Source organism: Salvelinus namaycush, chromosome 26 (genome assembly GCF_016432855.1).
Source record: "Salvelinus namaycush isolate Seneca chromosome 26, SaNama_1.0, whole genome shotgun sequence".
Classification (NCBI taxonomy): Eukaryota; Metazoa; Chordata; class Actinopteri; order Salmoniformes; family Salmonidae; genus Salvelinus; species Salvelinus namaycush.
Window position 1 is genome coordinate 33,256,549 of NC_052332.1, and position 15,767 is coordinate 33,272,315.

At 41.8% G+C, this 15,767-nt stretch overlaps 2 protein-coding genes, 1 non-coding gene and 1 pseudogene across 3 annotated transcripts; 3 read left to right on the plus strand and 1 right to left on the minus strand.

The window, feature by feature from the left end:
• Positions 1 to 721: 721 nt before the first annotated feature.
• LOC120020903 lies at positions 722 to 5,007 on the minus strand (annotated as a pseudogene).
• Positions 5,008 to 5,976: 969 nt separating this feature from the next.
• On the plus strand, positions 5,977 to 7,833 carry LOC120021095 (sperm-associated antigen 16 protein). Its single transcript, XM_038964737.1, has one exon. It carries the CDS (start codon positions 5,977 to 5,979, stop codon positions 7,831 to 7,833), a length of 1,857 nt encoding a protein of 618 aa, XP_038820665.1.
• A 394-nt stretch (positions 7,834 to 8,227) lies between these two features.
• Positions 8,228 to 11,610, plus strand: LOC120021456 (coiled-coil domain-containing protein 82-like). Its single transcript, XM_038965231.1, has 7 exons — positions 8,228 to 9,062; positions 9,229 to 9,454; positions 9,549 to 9,641; positions 9,741 to 9,865; positions 10,028 to 10,198; positions 10,457 to 10,645; positions 10,928 to 11,610. Exons 1-7 carry the CDS (start codon positions 8,541 to 8,543, stop codon positions 10,991 to 10,993), a joined length of 1,392 nt encoding a protein of 463 aa, XP_038821159.1. The 5' UTR covers positions 8,228 to 8,540; the 3' UTR covers positions 10,994 to 11,610.
• Positions 11,611 to 13,350: 1,740 nt separating this feature from the next.
• Positions 13,351 to 13,422, plus strand: trnac-gca. The gene has a single exon. It is a non-coding gene; the product is annotated as a tRNA-Cys (tRNA).
• Positions 13,423 to 15,767: the final 2,345 nt, after the last annotated feature.

A 15,767-nucleotide genomic window follows, 5' to 3' on the forward strand; every position in this document is an offset into this window, starting at 1 on the left:
AAAGACGCGAGGGATTTTCAATAAAAAGAGAAATTAATCCGAGAGGTAATTTCACGCGATTTGGTTCAGCAGCATGGACGGGGTCAAATTGAGCAGAAGAGTTAAATAAAGGTTAAAAAATATATATTTAAAAAAGGCGCGGTAACTGCTATCGAGTTAATAGCCAATGGTAGGGCTCCCGAATTAAGACGTGAGATCAAGAGGAAAAACTAAATCTAATGAGTTGGTAGGCTTCGGCACCACATATGAAAATAAATTCTGTATTTTTTTATGTCTTTTAATGCCGGTCTACGTTTTGTTGCAAAATAAATATGACCATATAAATCCCTTAATCTACACCTTTGTCCCTGTTTAAGAGTTGAATCCAGCTCTTGAGATCCATCAGTGGGACTATAAACTAGGCTACATCAATCCATACTGGGAAAGAGTATTTTTGGAGACACATCTGTTTCTCTTTTGCATGCTTGTTAATACTGTTTCATGCTGTTGAATACACATCTCAATTCTGTCCTCAGAATGATTTCATTTAGCATTTTTCATTTCATTGCAACACAGTTAAAAGCAAGCAAAGGTGCAAAGTTTTCAATTTGACAGTTTTTTGTCAACTGATTCATCTGAAACCAGGAAAGAAAACTTAATTTTATATATATATATATATATATATATATGTAAAATGTTCCTCCTGAAAACTTGCTTCTGGCTCATACATGATTGATCATAAATAATAACTTGAATACCCAAGTAATTTAATTAGACTGCGAAAATCTATCTATCAACAAACACCATATCATCAATACATTAAATATACATTACGCTGATATGATCTACAGCATTGCTCTCCTTTTAAACCTCTCCAGGGCCTAGAGCTGTTCCTTTGGTGGTCTGTAGCACCCTGTGCGAGGCTGCTAATGGGTCATTCCTGAGGGTCAAAGGGCAGGGAGTTCACTATTTGTATTTCTTCTCTCTTCCTCAGTTTATGAGGAAAGCATGTTGTGGACAGTCTGGAGTAACAGAACATTGGGACAACTAACTCGGAAAGATGAGGCTTTGTTGTGCTATAGCCTACCACTTCAAAGCTGCTATTCCTTTGGTCATGACTCCTGCTCCATGTAGAGGGAATTGGAGGGGGTTTATTGTCTCTCAACACACCTCCTTCCCAGTGGTGCTGGAAGGTAGGATGTTGAGTTGTGTCAGCTGAGCTGAGTGCTCTTTGGCTTTGAGGCGCAGTGCTGCGATACTGGAGGCCCGGCGGTCCACAGGCGAGGAGGGGGAGGCCTCTGACAAGGCCGTTGGGGGCTGGACTGGGGCCTGTACTGCAGGTATGGGCTGGCGTAAGAGTGTCAGGGGACCCATGCTGGAGAAGAGTCTGTCAATGGAAGAAGAGCGATAGGGAAGGTTGGAAGAGATAGATACAGAAGATGTCAGGGAAGGAGAGAAGTGAGAAATAATTAATTATACATATAGTCCAAAGTAACCACTTCAATCAGATGAAGCCTTACTAATAGAGGTGCTGATGGTGCTCACCTTCCAAAGGAGGGGCTAATAAAGGTGGGGTGTCTAAACATGGCTGCTCCCAGGAAGGGGCCAAATCCCAGGGGGGAGGAAGAGCTGGTGAGGGGGTGGGTTAGACCCTGGAATGAGGTGGTAGCAGCTGTCCAGGGACAGTCCAGGGAGGGGTGAGAGTGGGGCGAAAAAGGACTTCCCTCCAGGTAGTGACTTAGGTGGTGTGCTGCACCCAGGGGTTCAGAGATGGGGTGGCCCTGGGGGTGAGTCTGAACCCCAGATTTCTCTCGTTTCCGCCACTTAGCTCTACGGTTCTGGAACCACACCTTAGATAGAGGGAGGAGAAGAAAAACAATTAGGCCTAGCGTTGGGGTTAGAGTTATGTGGTTATGGTTAGTATTTCAAAATGTTTGGTAACATACTTAGTATTATCTATTTAGTATGTGTTACTTATTGAAATTGTAATTTGGACATGATAATAAAGCATGTTTTGTTAAAATTGAAAGTAGAACAATTATTGTCGACAGTGAAGAGAACAGAGAGGGAGGATTCCCCATCCATACAGACTGGTTATACACTGGTTATAAAACGAAACATACGGAATTTACAAGGTTTTATCACCTCTCCAAAATATGATTTGCTAATCTACAGCTGAAGCGAGTGACATCTGGGGGTTGAATGCTTAGTCTGGTATCTAAGGTTGAGACTCGAGTTTCAAAATGTAAGCAATGTCCTAAAAGGAGGATGGTAGGGTAGCTAGCATCTATAACGGCGTCTATCTGACTTGAAGTGCGAGACATCATCATATCAATGCAGGACTATTACAATAAGAAGATGGGAAATCAAACAGCATTACCCGCCACCGCTATGCGAGGATGGCACTTACGTCAATACTGGCTGTTTGAACTGATATTAAGTGCACGATAAAGTCATGAACGTCCTGAAGCAAATTCCGTTTTCTGGTGTGTTTTTTAAATAATTTTCCCTCTCACTGTCTAAAGTGAACTGTATTACTTAACGTAATAATAATAATACCAATAATATGCAATTAGGTATATCATAGACTTTACACTTGTATTATAATGCACATTATTATAGAATATCATATAATGTTCTTGAATGTTATCGAAAATAAATATGGTCATAATGATGTAAAATATGAACTAATAATAATTTAGACTCACTTGCACACGCGCCTCGGTGAGATTCAACTGCATCGCTAACTCCTCCCTAAATTGAAAGAAGAAAAAATGGCAAATAATATTCAGTATCATCGCTTTAAACATACAAATCCAATGATGACAATAATACAAGCCCAAAGATACAATAGAAATTACATTATATAAAATATGAAATATTGTTGGATTAGCCTACTTTCTGTGTAGGCTTCTTATAATGAAAATAAACAATGACAATTAATAGCTATCAAACTTCAAAATTCTGCTGTTTGAATCAATAGATATCCTGTCTCACAAATATGTTGCAATTATGCAAACAAATAGCTCCACCATTTAACAAACCTTTCTATCTGCAGCAGCCAACTTCAATTGACCTCTCAATAATTTAAACACATTCGAACAATATTTTAGGCTAAAAAAAATTTGCAACCACAATTATCATGAGTAAAAAAATCACAATATTTCACAATTATAATTAATAATAATGAAAATTAGTGTGTCACTGTCAGATCATCATTACAACGGGTTTAAAGGAATATAATATTTAAAGCAATATAATAGCCTACTCTATAATATTTAATTGGTATTCTATTCCTCGCACGCACACATCTTTTAATATTTCGTTTTGTTATGTGTGAATTATAGTGTACAACACGTATTATTATTATTATTATTATTATTATTAATAAAAAAGTAGGCTAATAGTGCGTAATATGACTGTTATATAATAATTCATAACAATTTAATAAATAATATTACTGTTCTGATATTACTATTAATGATAATAAATGTTTGATATTCTTACATTTCTTAGCCAAACAATGTTCATTTATATGTTGATCCCCTCAATGCAAGGATTTACCATTAAAAAAGGCTAACTTTCGAATCATATCTAGACTCCCAATTTGGGTTATCACAAACTGAAAGCTCAATTTTTATTTTATTTTCATAACCATAGGCCTAGCCATATATGCAACAGATTAACATTTTGATAGTGTTAAAATAACTGATTTAAAAAAGCGCTGGCACATGAGAATTCTACCTCGTGAACACATCCGGGTAGTGCGTCTTCTGGAAAGCTCTCTCCAGCTCCTCAAGTTGATAACTTGTAAACGTAGTCCTGTATCTCCTCTGTTTTCGCTTTAGCATCCCCTCCTCTGAGTCACTGCCAGCTGAAAGGCACACGTTGTCCTCGCTATCTTTTACATCTCCATCGATGTGCAAACTCTCCCCGTTCTTTGGGGACGTTTCTACGTCTTCGCAGATGCGCTCCTTGCCAGTGTCCTCGAACTTTGGGGCGCCAAGTTCACCCTGCCCCTCTTTCCCTCGCCCGAGGTTCTGTACTTCCTCGGTCGGACTGTGGGGCGCGTTCTCCCTGTATGATTTACTGCGGCTGATGTTAACTTGTGGCGCCTGAGTGATTTTCAGAATTTCGTGGGCTTTGTCTAGAGGACTCTCCCTGTCTTTTTGCTCCTCATGCTCGCGAATTCCGCGACTGGAGTCCATGAACTTCCCCGCTGGGCCATATAGACGCCGCAACTTGGTGGGCAGGTGTATGTCGGCATCTGTCTGAGAGGCTGTGAAGGCAGACCGTTTATTTTAAGGAACTTATAAATAATCAACAGCGTAATATGCAATATGTTTAATAAGACTATTATATAGCCCTGTATAGGCTAGTCTTCTCTAAAAACCCATAGGCGGGTCTAATGAAATTTAAGTTAAATGCAAAGGGCAGGCTGCACAAATTTTAATCTTAAAACTCAAACCTATTTTTTTTGTGTCTCATGTTGTTTTGTTCGTATGCGTTTTGAACGCTATATCCAGTGCTTGACATGGGCGGGAGCTGAGTAGGCCTACCGGCACCTCCGGTTTTACTGCTTGAGCTCCTGTTCCTCTTTTAGACTATTAGCTCAAACGTATCGTGGAGCTCCTGCACCTAAATACTGTATAAACATTACCGGCACCCAAAATGAGTACCGGAACCTATTTCAGTCCAAGTCAAGCACGGGCTATATCTTAACCATTAGCTGCAAATGCAATATACATTTGGACATGTTTACATTTGGACATGTATTATTTAATTGCATATTGCGCCCAGAGTAGGGTGCAAGGTGTTACAGAGAAAGTCAACCAACAACATATTACCTTCCAAAGACGCATTATGCTCCACTCTCCCAGCCAGCACTGGTAAACTTTGCATTCCTGTGAGTCTGACTTTGAGAGGACTTCTCCGGCCGAGTATGCTTTCGATGCAGTACGAGAGCATGGGGGATTTAGGTTTACTCTCGGTTGTGTCAGAGGCATCTTTCTCACTTGGATGGCTCATGTTTTTCGCCGCACAGGTGAGCCTCTTGTCCGGACTGAGCTTGACTGCGTAAAAGTATGTTCGTCAACCGCGCTGCCTCCCCTCTCTCATCCCCCGTCTACACTGACATCTGAAGGCTACTTTACTTGTCACAGTCCCAAATCTGTCGCATCCACGTGTTCTAGCCTTCCTATTGGTTGCCAGCTGAAAAAATAAGCATAATAGCCCCCGATTGTCAGTCAAGTTCAATTTCAAGAACCAGCCAGATCACAGCTTACTTTTTTAAAGAGCTGTTGCCATACGTTTCGATGTTAGGCTATTAAAACCCTTATCATTTAAATTCTTACGCACGTTTAGATCAGACACTTTGACATATGGATAAAATTGTGTTATAGACCTAGGTAAGGAAGAACAATAACCTATAGGTAGGATATAGGTTATTATAGGACAGGTTATATAGGGGGACTGACGTTTTAATGTGTAGCGATCAGTGCTAAGGTGTGTGTCATTGAGTAGTGCTATAACGTCAACCGTGAATTGAATATGCCACCTGCTGTAATTGTTTTGCCATTGCAGGTTAGGAAACGAACGCAGTTTTCGTTTTCTTTCTCGTTCGCTCCCTTTCTATTTCTCGCTCTCTTTATTGGCAATTTGGCATGAAGTACACAGGTAGGCCTAGCTATATAATTACCTTTTTTTTATCACATTGAATGCATTCAAATCAATGGCAATAGCATTAGATATTGTGTGTTTCTGTCTATTTTACGCACTCCTGCGTAATTGTTGTAGTTGAGGAATAAAGGATTGGGGGAAAAAATAGATTTAAATTTTTTTTAGATTGAAAATCACTCACATTTCTCTGGCCTGTAGGGTTGAATGGCTTATCAATTTCCATAGACACTTGGCAAACAGGATGTTTAAACTCTCAGCGTTCGAGAATGTGTGACCATGGAGACGGGTAAACAAACCAAGAAAGCGGTTGTTGGTAGAATGGCTGCGAAAAATGAAACAGCGCAAGAATCCGTCGATGGGCCATATTACCTCGAAAAGGTGTTGATACCAGATGACTCAGACGACGATTATCAATATGAGGAAGTTCTGGCCGATGAAGAAAGGAGCATGGCAGAGGGGGATGATGAGGATTTGGAGGCCGCGGTAAGAGCATTGCGCGATGCTTCAGATGGAACGGGGTCAGTGTTACAGAGGCTCAGCTCAGCTAAGCAACCCGTCTCCCACATTCCAGAAGTGGTGGACGACTTTCTCCGCAACTTCCTTGTCAAAATGGGCATGAGCAGAACTTTGGATTGTTTCCAAGCAGAGTGGTACGAAATGGAGCAGAGGGGGTTGTTGAAAACCGAGCTAGTGGAGTTTGTGCCTGACGCGTATACACACAACCAACTTCTAGACAACGAGCTGAAGAATGTACAGAGAGAGCGGGACAGCTACAGGCAGGCAGCTTCCAAAGCTAGCGAAACACTGGTCAAGCTTCAGAAAGAGAGGGATTTCCATCGTCTGCAGCATAAGCGTGTTGTCCAAGAAAAGAACAGGCTTGTTGAAGACATCAAACGACTGAAGAAGCACTATGGGTCATATGAGCCTGCACTGAAGCAGTTGAGTGATAAGTACCAAGTGGCGCTGAAACAGAAGATGCTCATCAGTTTAGAGAGGGACAGAGCATGTGGCCAGGCCAACAGCCTGGAAGCCACCCTGTGTAATGTACATTCCTCATCTACAATCCGCTCAGCCAACAGAGACACAGGTCTGCCCCCACAACAGGAGAAATATCAGAGTAAGTCTGGGAAAGGAGTCCAGCTACAGAATGATGGAATTGCCCTCTATGACCAAGACAAAGACCCAACTAAAAACACAGCTCAGAAACACCCGAAAGACTCAGAGTTTCCTGTCAGCAGCCGTGTGAACCCCTACTTAGGCCAAATTAAAGCCCTGGCCTCACACTGCTCCAAAGCATCTGGATTCCGCTTCACCAACTCACTGAAGGCCCATACCCTGCCAATAAGCTGTCTCGCCCTGCACCCCCGCAAGTTTATTGTAGCCTCCTCCAGTGACGATCAGCTCTGGAGGTTGTGGGGTATGCCCATGGGGGACATGATCATGACTGGAGAGGGTCATAGTGATTGGCTCTCTGGCTGCAGTTTTCACCCAAATGGTGGTAGCCTGGCCACCACCAGTGGAGACACAACAGTAAAGATCTGGGATTTCTCCCAAGGCCGCTGCATCCTGACTCTGGATGGTCACACCCATGCCACTTGGGGCTGCTCCTTCCACTCATGTGGGGACTTTGTGGCCTCCTGCTCAATGGACAACACTACAAAGGTGTGGGACCTGCAGAGCGAGCGCTGTCGTAGCACGCTGCGTGGCCACGTTGACTCGGTCAACAGTGTTACTTTCCTGCCCTTTTCCAACACTCTTCTTACGTGTTCAGCTGATAAAACCCTGTCTTTGTGGGACGCCAGGATTGGCCTGTGTGCACAGACCTTCTATGGCCACCAGCACTCCTGCAACCATGCCACCTTTAATGCACTGGGCAACACTGTTGCCTCCTGTGATTCATACGGAGTGGTCAAACTATGGGATGTGAGGAAAGTAGCAGCCATGATAACCATGGACACTGGGCCACATCCCAGCAACCAAATGGCCTTTAGCCCGTCAGGCCGAACACTGGCTATCGCCAGTAATGATGGCTCAGTTAAGCTGGTGGAGCTGGCATCTACTCAGGTGTCCAGTTTATTGGGCCATGATGATGCTGTCCAGAGTGTAGTCTTTGATCACAAGGGGGAGTACTTATTATCAGCTGGGTCAGATGGTGCCATTCTCATCTGGTCATGAAATTAATAAATGCTTAAAATGATTTTTAGCTGATTATTAAATGTAAAATAGACTTCTAATTGCTGACATGTGTTACATTGTTTGATTCTTGCACAGAATTCTGTTCTCCAATTATCTTATTTTTGAAGAACAGTTACCATTTTTCCTGAATAAAATAAGATATTTTAAAGATGTTTTATAATTTACTAATTTATTTCTGAATTGAAGCATGAATAAATGAATAAGGTTTTAATGACCTTATTTGCATGATTCACATTAGCTATGCCTATGATTAATACAAATCACTAATTTAATTGACACAAGTAGTATTTCTGCCAGTAAGGGAAACCCTAGTCGTTTCTCTCTAGAATGCCCAGGTGCGGCGCTATGATTTTAGTAGCCCTTTTTTGAGTGGAGAGCGGAAGTGGGAAGAAGCACAGACAACATCTACAAAAACAAAACAAAACGTGCACACGAGATACAATTGGATGTTTCATTTTTTTAAGGTTCACCGAGATTAAAGCTTGGTATCAATTTAGAGTAACGTTGTTTACATATGGTTGCTCGCATAGATAATGTTTTGTAGGCGACATTTTACACAAATGAGCATGTTCTGCATCTCACATTAGCTAGCTAATTGCTAACGTCAGCCAGCCAGGGAGCCAGGGTTGGTAACCTTATTTAACTTTTATTTGGTCTGTTAACTTAGCAGCACTGTGTAAGCAACTATGGAAAGCCTGTACAAGCGTCAAGTGTTCGCGACGATGCGAAAAAATAAAGCTGAAGCAAAGAAGAAAAGGGCTCAAATCGGTCTGCCGTCGTCTATCCTTGATGACAGTGACGAGGAGTCATGCGCGAGCACGACCAGCATCAGCGCCTCAGACTCAGAGAGTGAGTATCAGAATTCGGACAGCGGGAGCGAAAGTACACCTGCCAGTGGAGAACAGAGTGAAGGTAGTAGCTCCAGCGAAGGTAGATCCCGTCCTCGTCGGAAGCGCGTCCTCGCTGACAGCTCCAGCGACTCTGACAGCGACGTAGGAACCAAACCCAAACGGAGAGTCGTTCCCAAAAAACGCATTAAACAGCAAAGTCAAGATTCTGATTCGGAGGACCAGAGTGCTGCACAAAATGCCAAACAATTTGCTGAAGCCAAAGAGACCGCAGCTAAACGAAAGCAACGCCAGTCTCAACTCCTGGCATTATCCAAGAAGATGAAGTCCCGCGTCCCGAAACGCAGGGGCACGTTGGAGGTAGCTTATCACCATATATAATGTAAACGACATAACATAACATGCAGTATCTTTAAGTGTTGATCCATTGTGCAAATTCATGTCACATACACCCACAAAATGTCCATAAGGTACTGAGGAAATGTTTAACATTGTTTTACAACCAATGTTTTGTTCGCTTGTAAAGATTCAGGATTCGGGTGAAGAAGAGAAAGGTAAAGAAGCGAAAGATGCTAGTGGTAATGAGGATGATGACCACAATGATGATGCCCCTGAATTATTGGTGGGCAGTAGTGAAGAAGAGGCGGCAGATGACAGCGACAGTCAGAAGGACTTCATAGTTGAGGATAAGAAAAAGACAGGGGACAAGGAGTCGTCGTCAGATGAAAAGGCTGTTTCTCTTCCACGCCAGTGTGAGTCTTAGCTGACACTATATCATGGGTCAATGTTTACACCTGAAATCACCACTACTATATGTGTTATGATTAATTTTCCTCTTTTTGCTAGTCATCACTGGGTCTCAGCTCAATCACTTTCAAGTGGTCGTCAAAGCCCTTATGATCAACGTCCTGGATGAAACCTTTCTCAAGTCTCTTTATGGTAAGTGTTTTTTTTAACAATAATGGGTCTTTAACACCATCCCCAATTGACTGTATCATCCAAGTGTAGTGAATCTAATTGGTTGATCACTGTGAGCAGGCGGTGATCGGACAAAGCGATATGCTCAGGAGATGATGGCGTCGCTGTTCCACTTTGATGAGCGGATGATCCTCCCTCGCCTGGAGAACCTAAAACAGAGGAGCCGCTGGACTGACCGGTACAAGGTGAAGAAACATTTCAGAGAACTTAAGTCATTCAACATTGGCTGCATATTCACTGATCTGTATACATCTATGCTTGTACTTTGGCTAAGACTTCCATTCTTTACATTATGTGAAAAAACAATATATGCAAACTGAGGTATGTGTTTTTGTGTCCATGTACAGGAGCGGGTGGAGTGTTACCCCAAGGTCCAGCTGATGAAGTTAGGATTGCATGGGAGTGTTTGTGAGGCATGCAAGCTCCAGCGACAGTGCAGTTTCAGTGTGAGTCTCTCGGGGCAACTGTATGACCTCAACAGCCTCCAAGAGGACCAACTCATGCCCAGTGACACACAGGTACTACATCTGAGAAGAAACCAACAGTCTTTGTTTTATCCATCGCTGTCCCCAGATGAACGTATATAGTACGTGATGTTGGCATCCCATAAAATCCACCCTAACAAAAAGTACATCACAACAGATCAACATCAGATCAAATAATTATGTATCCTTATCCTTGCACCAATTTAACCTTTTGTGAAATGTCAGGTTTGCAGTTTGTCTGAGAGGGTTTTCCACAACGGGTTTACCTTGCATGTCTTTCCTAAATTACAGGCTTTCAGTGTGGGCTCTGTTTGTGCCAGCCGAACAGAGGTGTATCATGCTCTGAAACACTTCAAGTACCACTTGTTTCAACACTGCCGGACAGTGATGGAGGAGGAAAAGAATGCTGAGGAGGAGCCGGTGAAGGAAACTGTGAAAAGGGTGTTCACAAAACTGGAGGAGAGTGGCTGGATCTCAGAGGTATATACCCCACTTACTCTCCATAAAATGACAGTACTCCTCATTGAATCATCAAATCAAACTTTGTCACATGCGCCGAATACAACAAGTGTAGACCTTACCGTGTAATGCCTACTTACAAGCTCTTAACCAACAGTTCAAGAAAGAGTTATCTAATGCCTGTTTCAGTAAACCCTCTTTACTTGTTCCCCCAAACTCCACATGTGTAGAATAGAAAGCAATGCTCTCTGATTTTCTTTACTGACCATCACTCGCTGTTTCACTCCCATGTCTCTCTCTTAGGAATATGAGAAGTTCCAGGACCATCTCAATGAGGCAGACTACTTCCAGGAGGAGAAGCTAGACTGAAGGTTTACGACAGACAGGATCATGGATCCATATCTACATCATATTATCGGCATCCATTTAAGTTTTACTGTTTATTCTGCACATTGTTAGGAAAAAAGTGTTTTATTCATAGACATTTTTTGACTTTCATTCAATGTAAACATTTAAGATTGTACTGAAAGCTTTTTAATAACTATTTTCCTCCTTTAGTCATTACCCTATACAAAGACATCTATTGTACCTGTATTTTATCAACCATTTTATATCAGTAAATGCTCATAAGCAACCAAAACATTTAGTGCAGACATATGTTATATACTGTATGTGCAAAGATGAAGCAGAATACTCTGGTACTGCTGTAAATCAAATAAATGCTACCACTGAGTGTTTTCTTTAAACTGTCCTAGTTACCTTCCCTACTAAGTTGAAGCAGTGTTGTCCTAATAGTTAAGATAATGTCAAATGGAGTTTGCTACAACAGATGAACTCAAATGAATTGACTATATAAACATGAGTAATGTTCTCTGTGGACTGCAGTATAGGAAGGTACAACTCTTGTGAGTTGCTTATTTTCTATTAAAAACGCCTGTGTGCTGCTTCGTAACACAAACCAATAATAAAAACTACATTAAACAACATGTTGTCCATCCTCATACATTCATATTTCACACTGCAATTGTATCTGGCATGTAAGAAAAACTATTAAAAATACAGAAATAAACCCACAGACAAATGTAACACTAGTTGGGAGACTCTTACATCAGTCCCAACTTGTACTCCATCCTGAGATGTGGCTCTCCCATCAATTCACATTGAGCTGGATCTGCAAGAAAATATAAATATGACCACATTAGTCACACCCCTTTGTAAAACAGCTGAATGATGGCAGTTTTCAAATACTCTAGTAAACAGTAAACTATACAAATAAAGTTGCATACTAATTATGCTCCAAAACATTTAATGGGTGTAGCAACCAACGTTTCGGCATGCAGTGTTGTGCTTTCTTCAGGATTGAAGAAGCCACTGTGTGCCAAAACGTTGGGTGCTACACCCATTAAATGATCAGGGGCATAATTGATTAGTGTGCAACTTTTTTTATTTTATAGTATTCAAATACTCACCATTAAGAACATCCTCAAACCAGATGCTCTCATCACTCCCACTGAGTGTGTCTAGGGCAAGGTTGGAACTTTGTAGGAATTCCTAAGTTATTCTGCAATCTGGCACACTTAGACGAGAGTGCACTGAAATTGGAGTTGATAGCCAGAGTGAATTTACGAACACACCCTTTGTAGGAAGTCAAGCGCATAGGATAAGATGACAGTGTAATAAAGTGTGGGAAAGACAGATGCCTGTGTAGTACACAATCAAAGACACTGAAAACTAACTAGATAGCAATTAAATGTACAATCATTTTGTTAGCTTAGTACATTTAGCAAGGTAACTAGCTAGCTAGCAAATTCCTAGAAAACTGGCTAACTAGCTAGTATGATGGATCATTGGTATGGATGGACCAAACAAAGCTAGCTGGCTACTATACCGGTAAATGGTTAGCTAACGTCAGCTAGCTACTTATCTAGATAGTTAGGATGAAGGTGATTGTAAGATATTAACTAGACTTGGTTGGTAAAGAGTAAAATCATTTGTAATGATTTTGAATACCAGTCGGTATTCAATCACAAGGATAGGAATCAAAGGTGAAAAAGGATCGGCTTGGATTTCAGGTCAAGAGGGTCATTGTTTTTGACCTCTCGAAATGGGATCAGTATGAAAAGCTTTTCTAGAGTAATATGCTATATGATACTGGGTTATAAGAAATTGTTACAAAGCTGGCTAGCAAACTACTCAAAATGCTCACCATGGCTGCTGTCTTGTCATTCAAATGAACAAATACTGACTGCCTACTTCCGGTGTAGGCTCTGAAACTTTATATTTATTTTATTTAACTGGACAAGTTAGTTAAGAACAAATTCTTATTTACAATGGTGGCCTATCAAAAGGAAAACGGCCTCCTGCGGGGACGAGGGCTGGGATTAAAAATAAAAATGTAGGACAAAACACACATCACCACAACTAGCTAGCGTCGAGCTACTACTAGAAAAATATACTTGGTTTGTATCAAAACTGTGGCGATAGACTTTAGTCAAAACATTTAAATTATCTAGGAAATAAAACCACAAGCAGTCCAAAGTGAAGTCAATGTTGTAATACTCTACGTAAGTTTTACAATCTAAGCATAGCCATCTCTGTGCTGTTGAACGAGTAGCTATTAGTACTAAAGCATACCCTACGTAAATTTAACAATATACGCATAGCCATCTATGTGCTGTTCAATAAGTAGCTATATATGTTCAAATATTCCTACATTTACACGCGCAGGGGGTATAGCTCAGTGGTAGAGCATTTGACTGCAGATCAAGAGGTCCCCGGTTCAAATCCGGGTGCCCCCTCATTTTTCTGATTTTTAGCCTTAGTTATAGACAAGACTGATGGACCACAAGCAACAGTAACTATGAAGCAAATATGTAGTTTAATTTTAGGTTATTGTCACGAGTCTTGCTCTGAAGGCAGAATTGAGCGATTTCCGCTAGATGGTTGAACCGCAAAGTGAAACGTAGCTATATTGTACAAATTCATGAAAACATTTCGCTTTTTGATCTTAATTTAAGGTTAGGGTTAGGCATTATGGTTAGCAGTTAGCAGATTTGATGACTTTGTGGCTGTGCCAGCTAGTGACCACTCTGCAGAGCCTGTTCCAGACCAATATTTATGCCGAAAAACGCTAACCTGCTTTAGAAGAGTCCAAAAAGCAATCAATCTATATGTAACGGATGTGAAATGGCGAGCTAGTTAGCGGGTACGCGCTACTAGCGTTTCAATCAGTTACGTCACTTGCTCTGAAACCTAGAAGTAGCGTTGCACCTTTGTCACGAACCGGCTCAAAGCCCGTAACAAAAGGGAGACAACGTGGAGAAAAGGAGTAACAAAATATATATTTATTAACTAAAGTAACTAAGTATAATATACAATGGTGTGTGTAATCAGTAATCAGTAGTGTGAGTGTTTTGCATGCATGAATGTGATAATGCAAGGTGTTGAAAGATGCTAAAACAAACAACCAAAAAACCACCAAGAAACACAAACAAATCTATCAAGGTGTCTGCCTGGAGAGAGTCTCTCCATGAATGGGGAAGTGGTGTATTTATCCTGGGAGACACCGGGCCCAGGTGTCTCCCATGTAGCTGACGACCCTCCCAACTCCGCCCACCGACATCCTAATAAGGAAACAAGAACAAAGAGAGAATACGGCAGACAGAGTGGGAGGGTCGTCACATTCCCCCCCATAAAACCGGGGACCAACAAGGACCCCGGAACAACATACCAGCCTCTGCGTCCCAAATTGATGAGGGGTTACGTGCACACTTCCAATTTGCCCCAGCCAACCTCCTCCTCCCCAGACCTCAGCAACCTTTGCGCACGGGAAGCAATATTTAAGAGGAAAGAAGACTCCCCAGACCTCAGCAACCTTAGTGCATAGGAAGCAACATTTAAGAATAAAGACTCCCCAGACCTCAGCAACTTTAGTGCATAGGAAGCAACATTTAAGAGGAAAGACTCCCCAGACCTCAGCAACCTTAATGCATAGGAAGCAACTTTTAAGAGGAATGAAGAATACAAGACCAGGAGGGAACAGACAGGAAAGACAGAACCAGACAATACAACCATTCAAGAACAGGGCGCACGAGACCACATCAGCTACAAACTCCAACGGAAAGAACAAGGTCCTTAATTTTTTAACAACTCCCAACAATTCATAGCCACTTCCCAACGTAACAGACTACTCATTTCAATCTACCCTGCAATATACAATCGTCAGGACCAGGCACATCTTCCTCCTCATGCACAGATCTAGCATGATAAGAACCCAAGGAAACAACGGTATCAGCCAAAATAACAGGTTTACCATCCTCTGTAGACTCCCACTGTTCAATCTCAGAGGAACGTGCATAATAGGGTTTTAACAAATTTACATGGCACAGCTGGTGTGCTTTCCTCCATTCTGGAGTGGCAACTAGGTAATTTTGCTCAGTGTACTGACGCACCACTGTATATGGACCTTGAAACTTGGCTTGAAAAGGAGAACCAACAATTGGCAGCAGAGCAAGAACCTGATCACCCGGAGTAAACTGACGAGGCTCAGTTCGGCGATCAAATATACCCTTCAACCTCTCCTGTGAAGATGATAACTTCTCTTTAGCCATTTCTCCCTTTTTAGAACGAGGCAAAGGACCCACACAGTCAATGATCAGATACTCAAAAGGTTGGCTGAGTACAGGAATAGGAAACAGTGGTACCGGCTTAATAGCTTGATTAGGTTTACCAGTTAATTGACAGGTATGACAAGTTTTGATGAAATCAGAGACATCCCTCTTTAATCTAGGCCAAAAGAAATGTCTTAATATGCGATGGTATGTTTTCCTCACACCCATATGTCCAGCAACATCATTGTGAGAAGTTGTCAACACCAACTCACGAAGCTTTACTGGTACCACAACCTGACTAATCGCCTCCCCCAGAAAACAACTACCATGAGACACCCACTTTCTCATCAGGACATCCTCTTGGAGAAAATAGCCATGGGCGACATCTCCCAACTGTTCCACAGGCACAATTTGGTCACGCAACTCTTCTAATGTGGGGTCAGTCTGTTGCGCATTGATTAGATCTGAGTGGGTAACAGATAACGGAATAACAGGGAAAGCAGTGGCATACTTCTTTGTGGTATTCTCATTAT

Excerpts from the sequence above, each read along its gene's own strand:
- LOC120021095 (XM_038964737.1), top strand. The coding sequence starts at position 5,977 with ATGGCTGCGAAAAATGAAACAGCGCAAGAATCCGTCGATGGGCCATAT.
- LOC120021456 (XM_038965231.1), top strand. The coding sequence starts at position 8,541 with ATGGAAAGCCTGTACAAGCGTCAAGTGTTCGCGACGATGCGAAAAAAT. Across the intron at positions 9,642-9,740 it reads CTTTCTCAAGTCTCTTTATG|GCGGTGATCGGACAAAGCGA; the intron begins GTAAGTGTTTTT and ends CACTGTGAGCAG. Across the intron at positions 10,199-10,456 it reads TCATGCCCAGTGACACACAG|GCTTTCAGTGTGGGCTCTGT; the intron begins GTACTACATCTG and ends CCTAAATTACAG.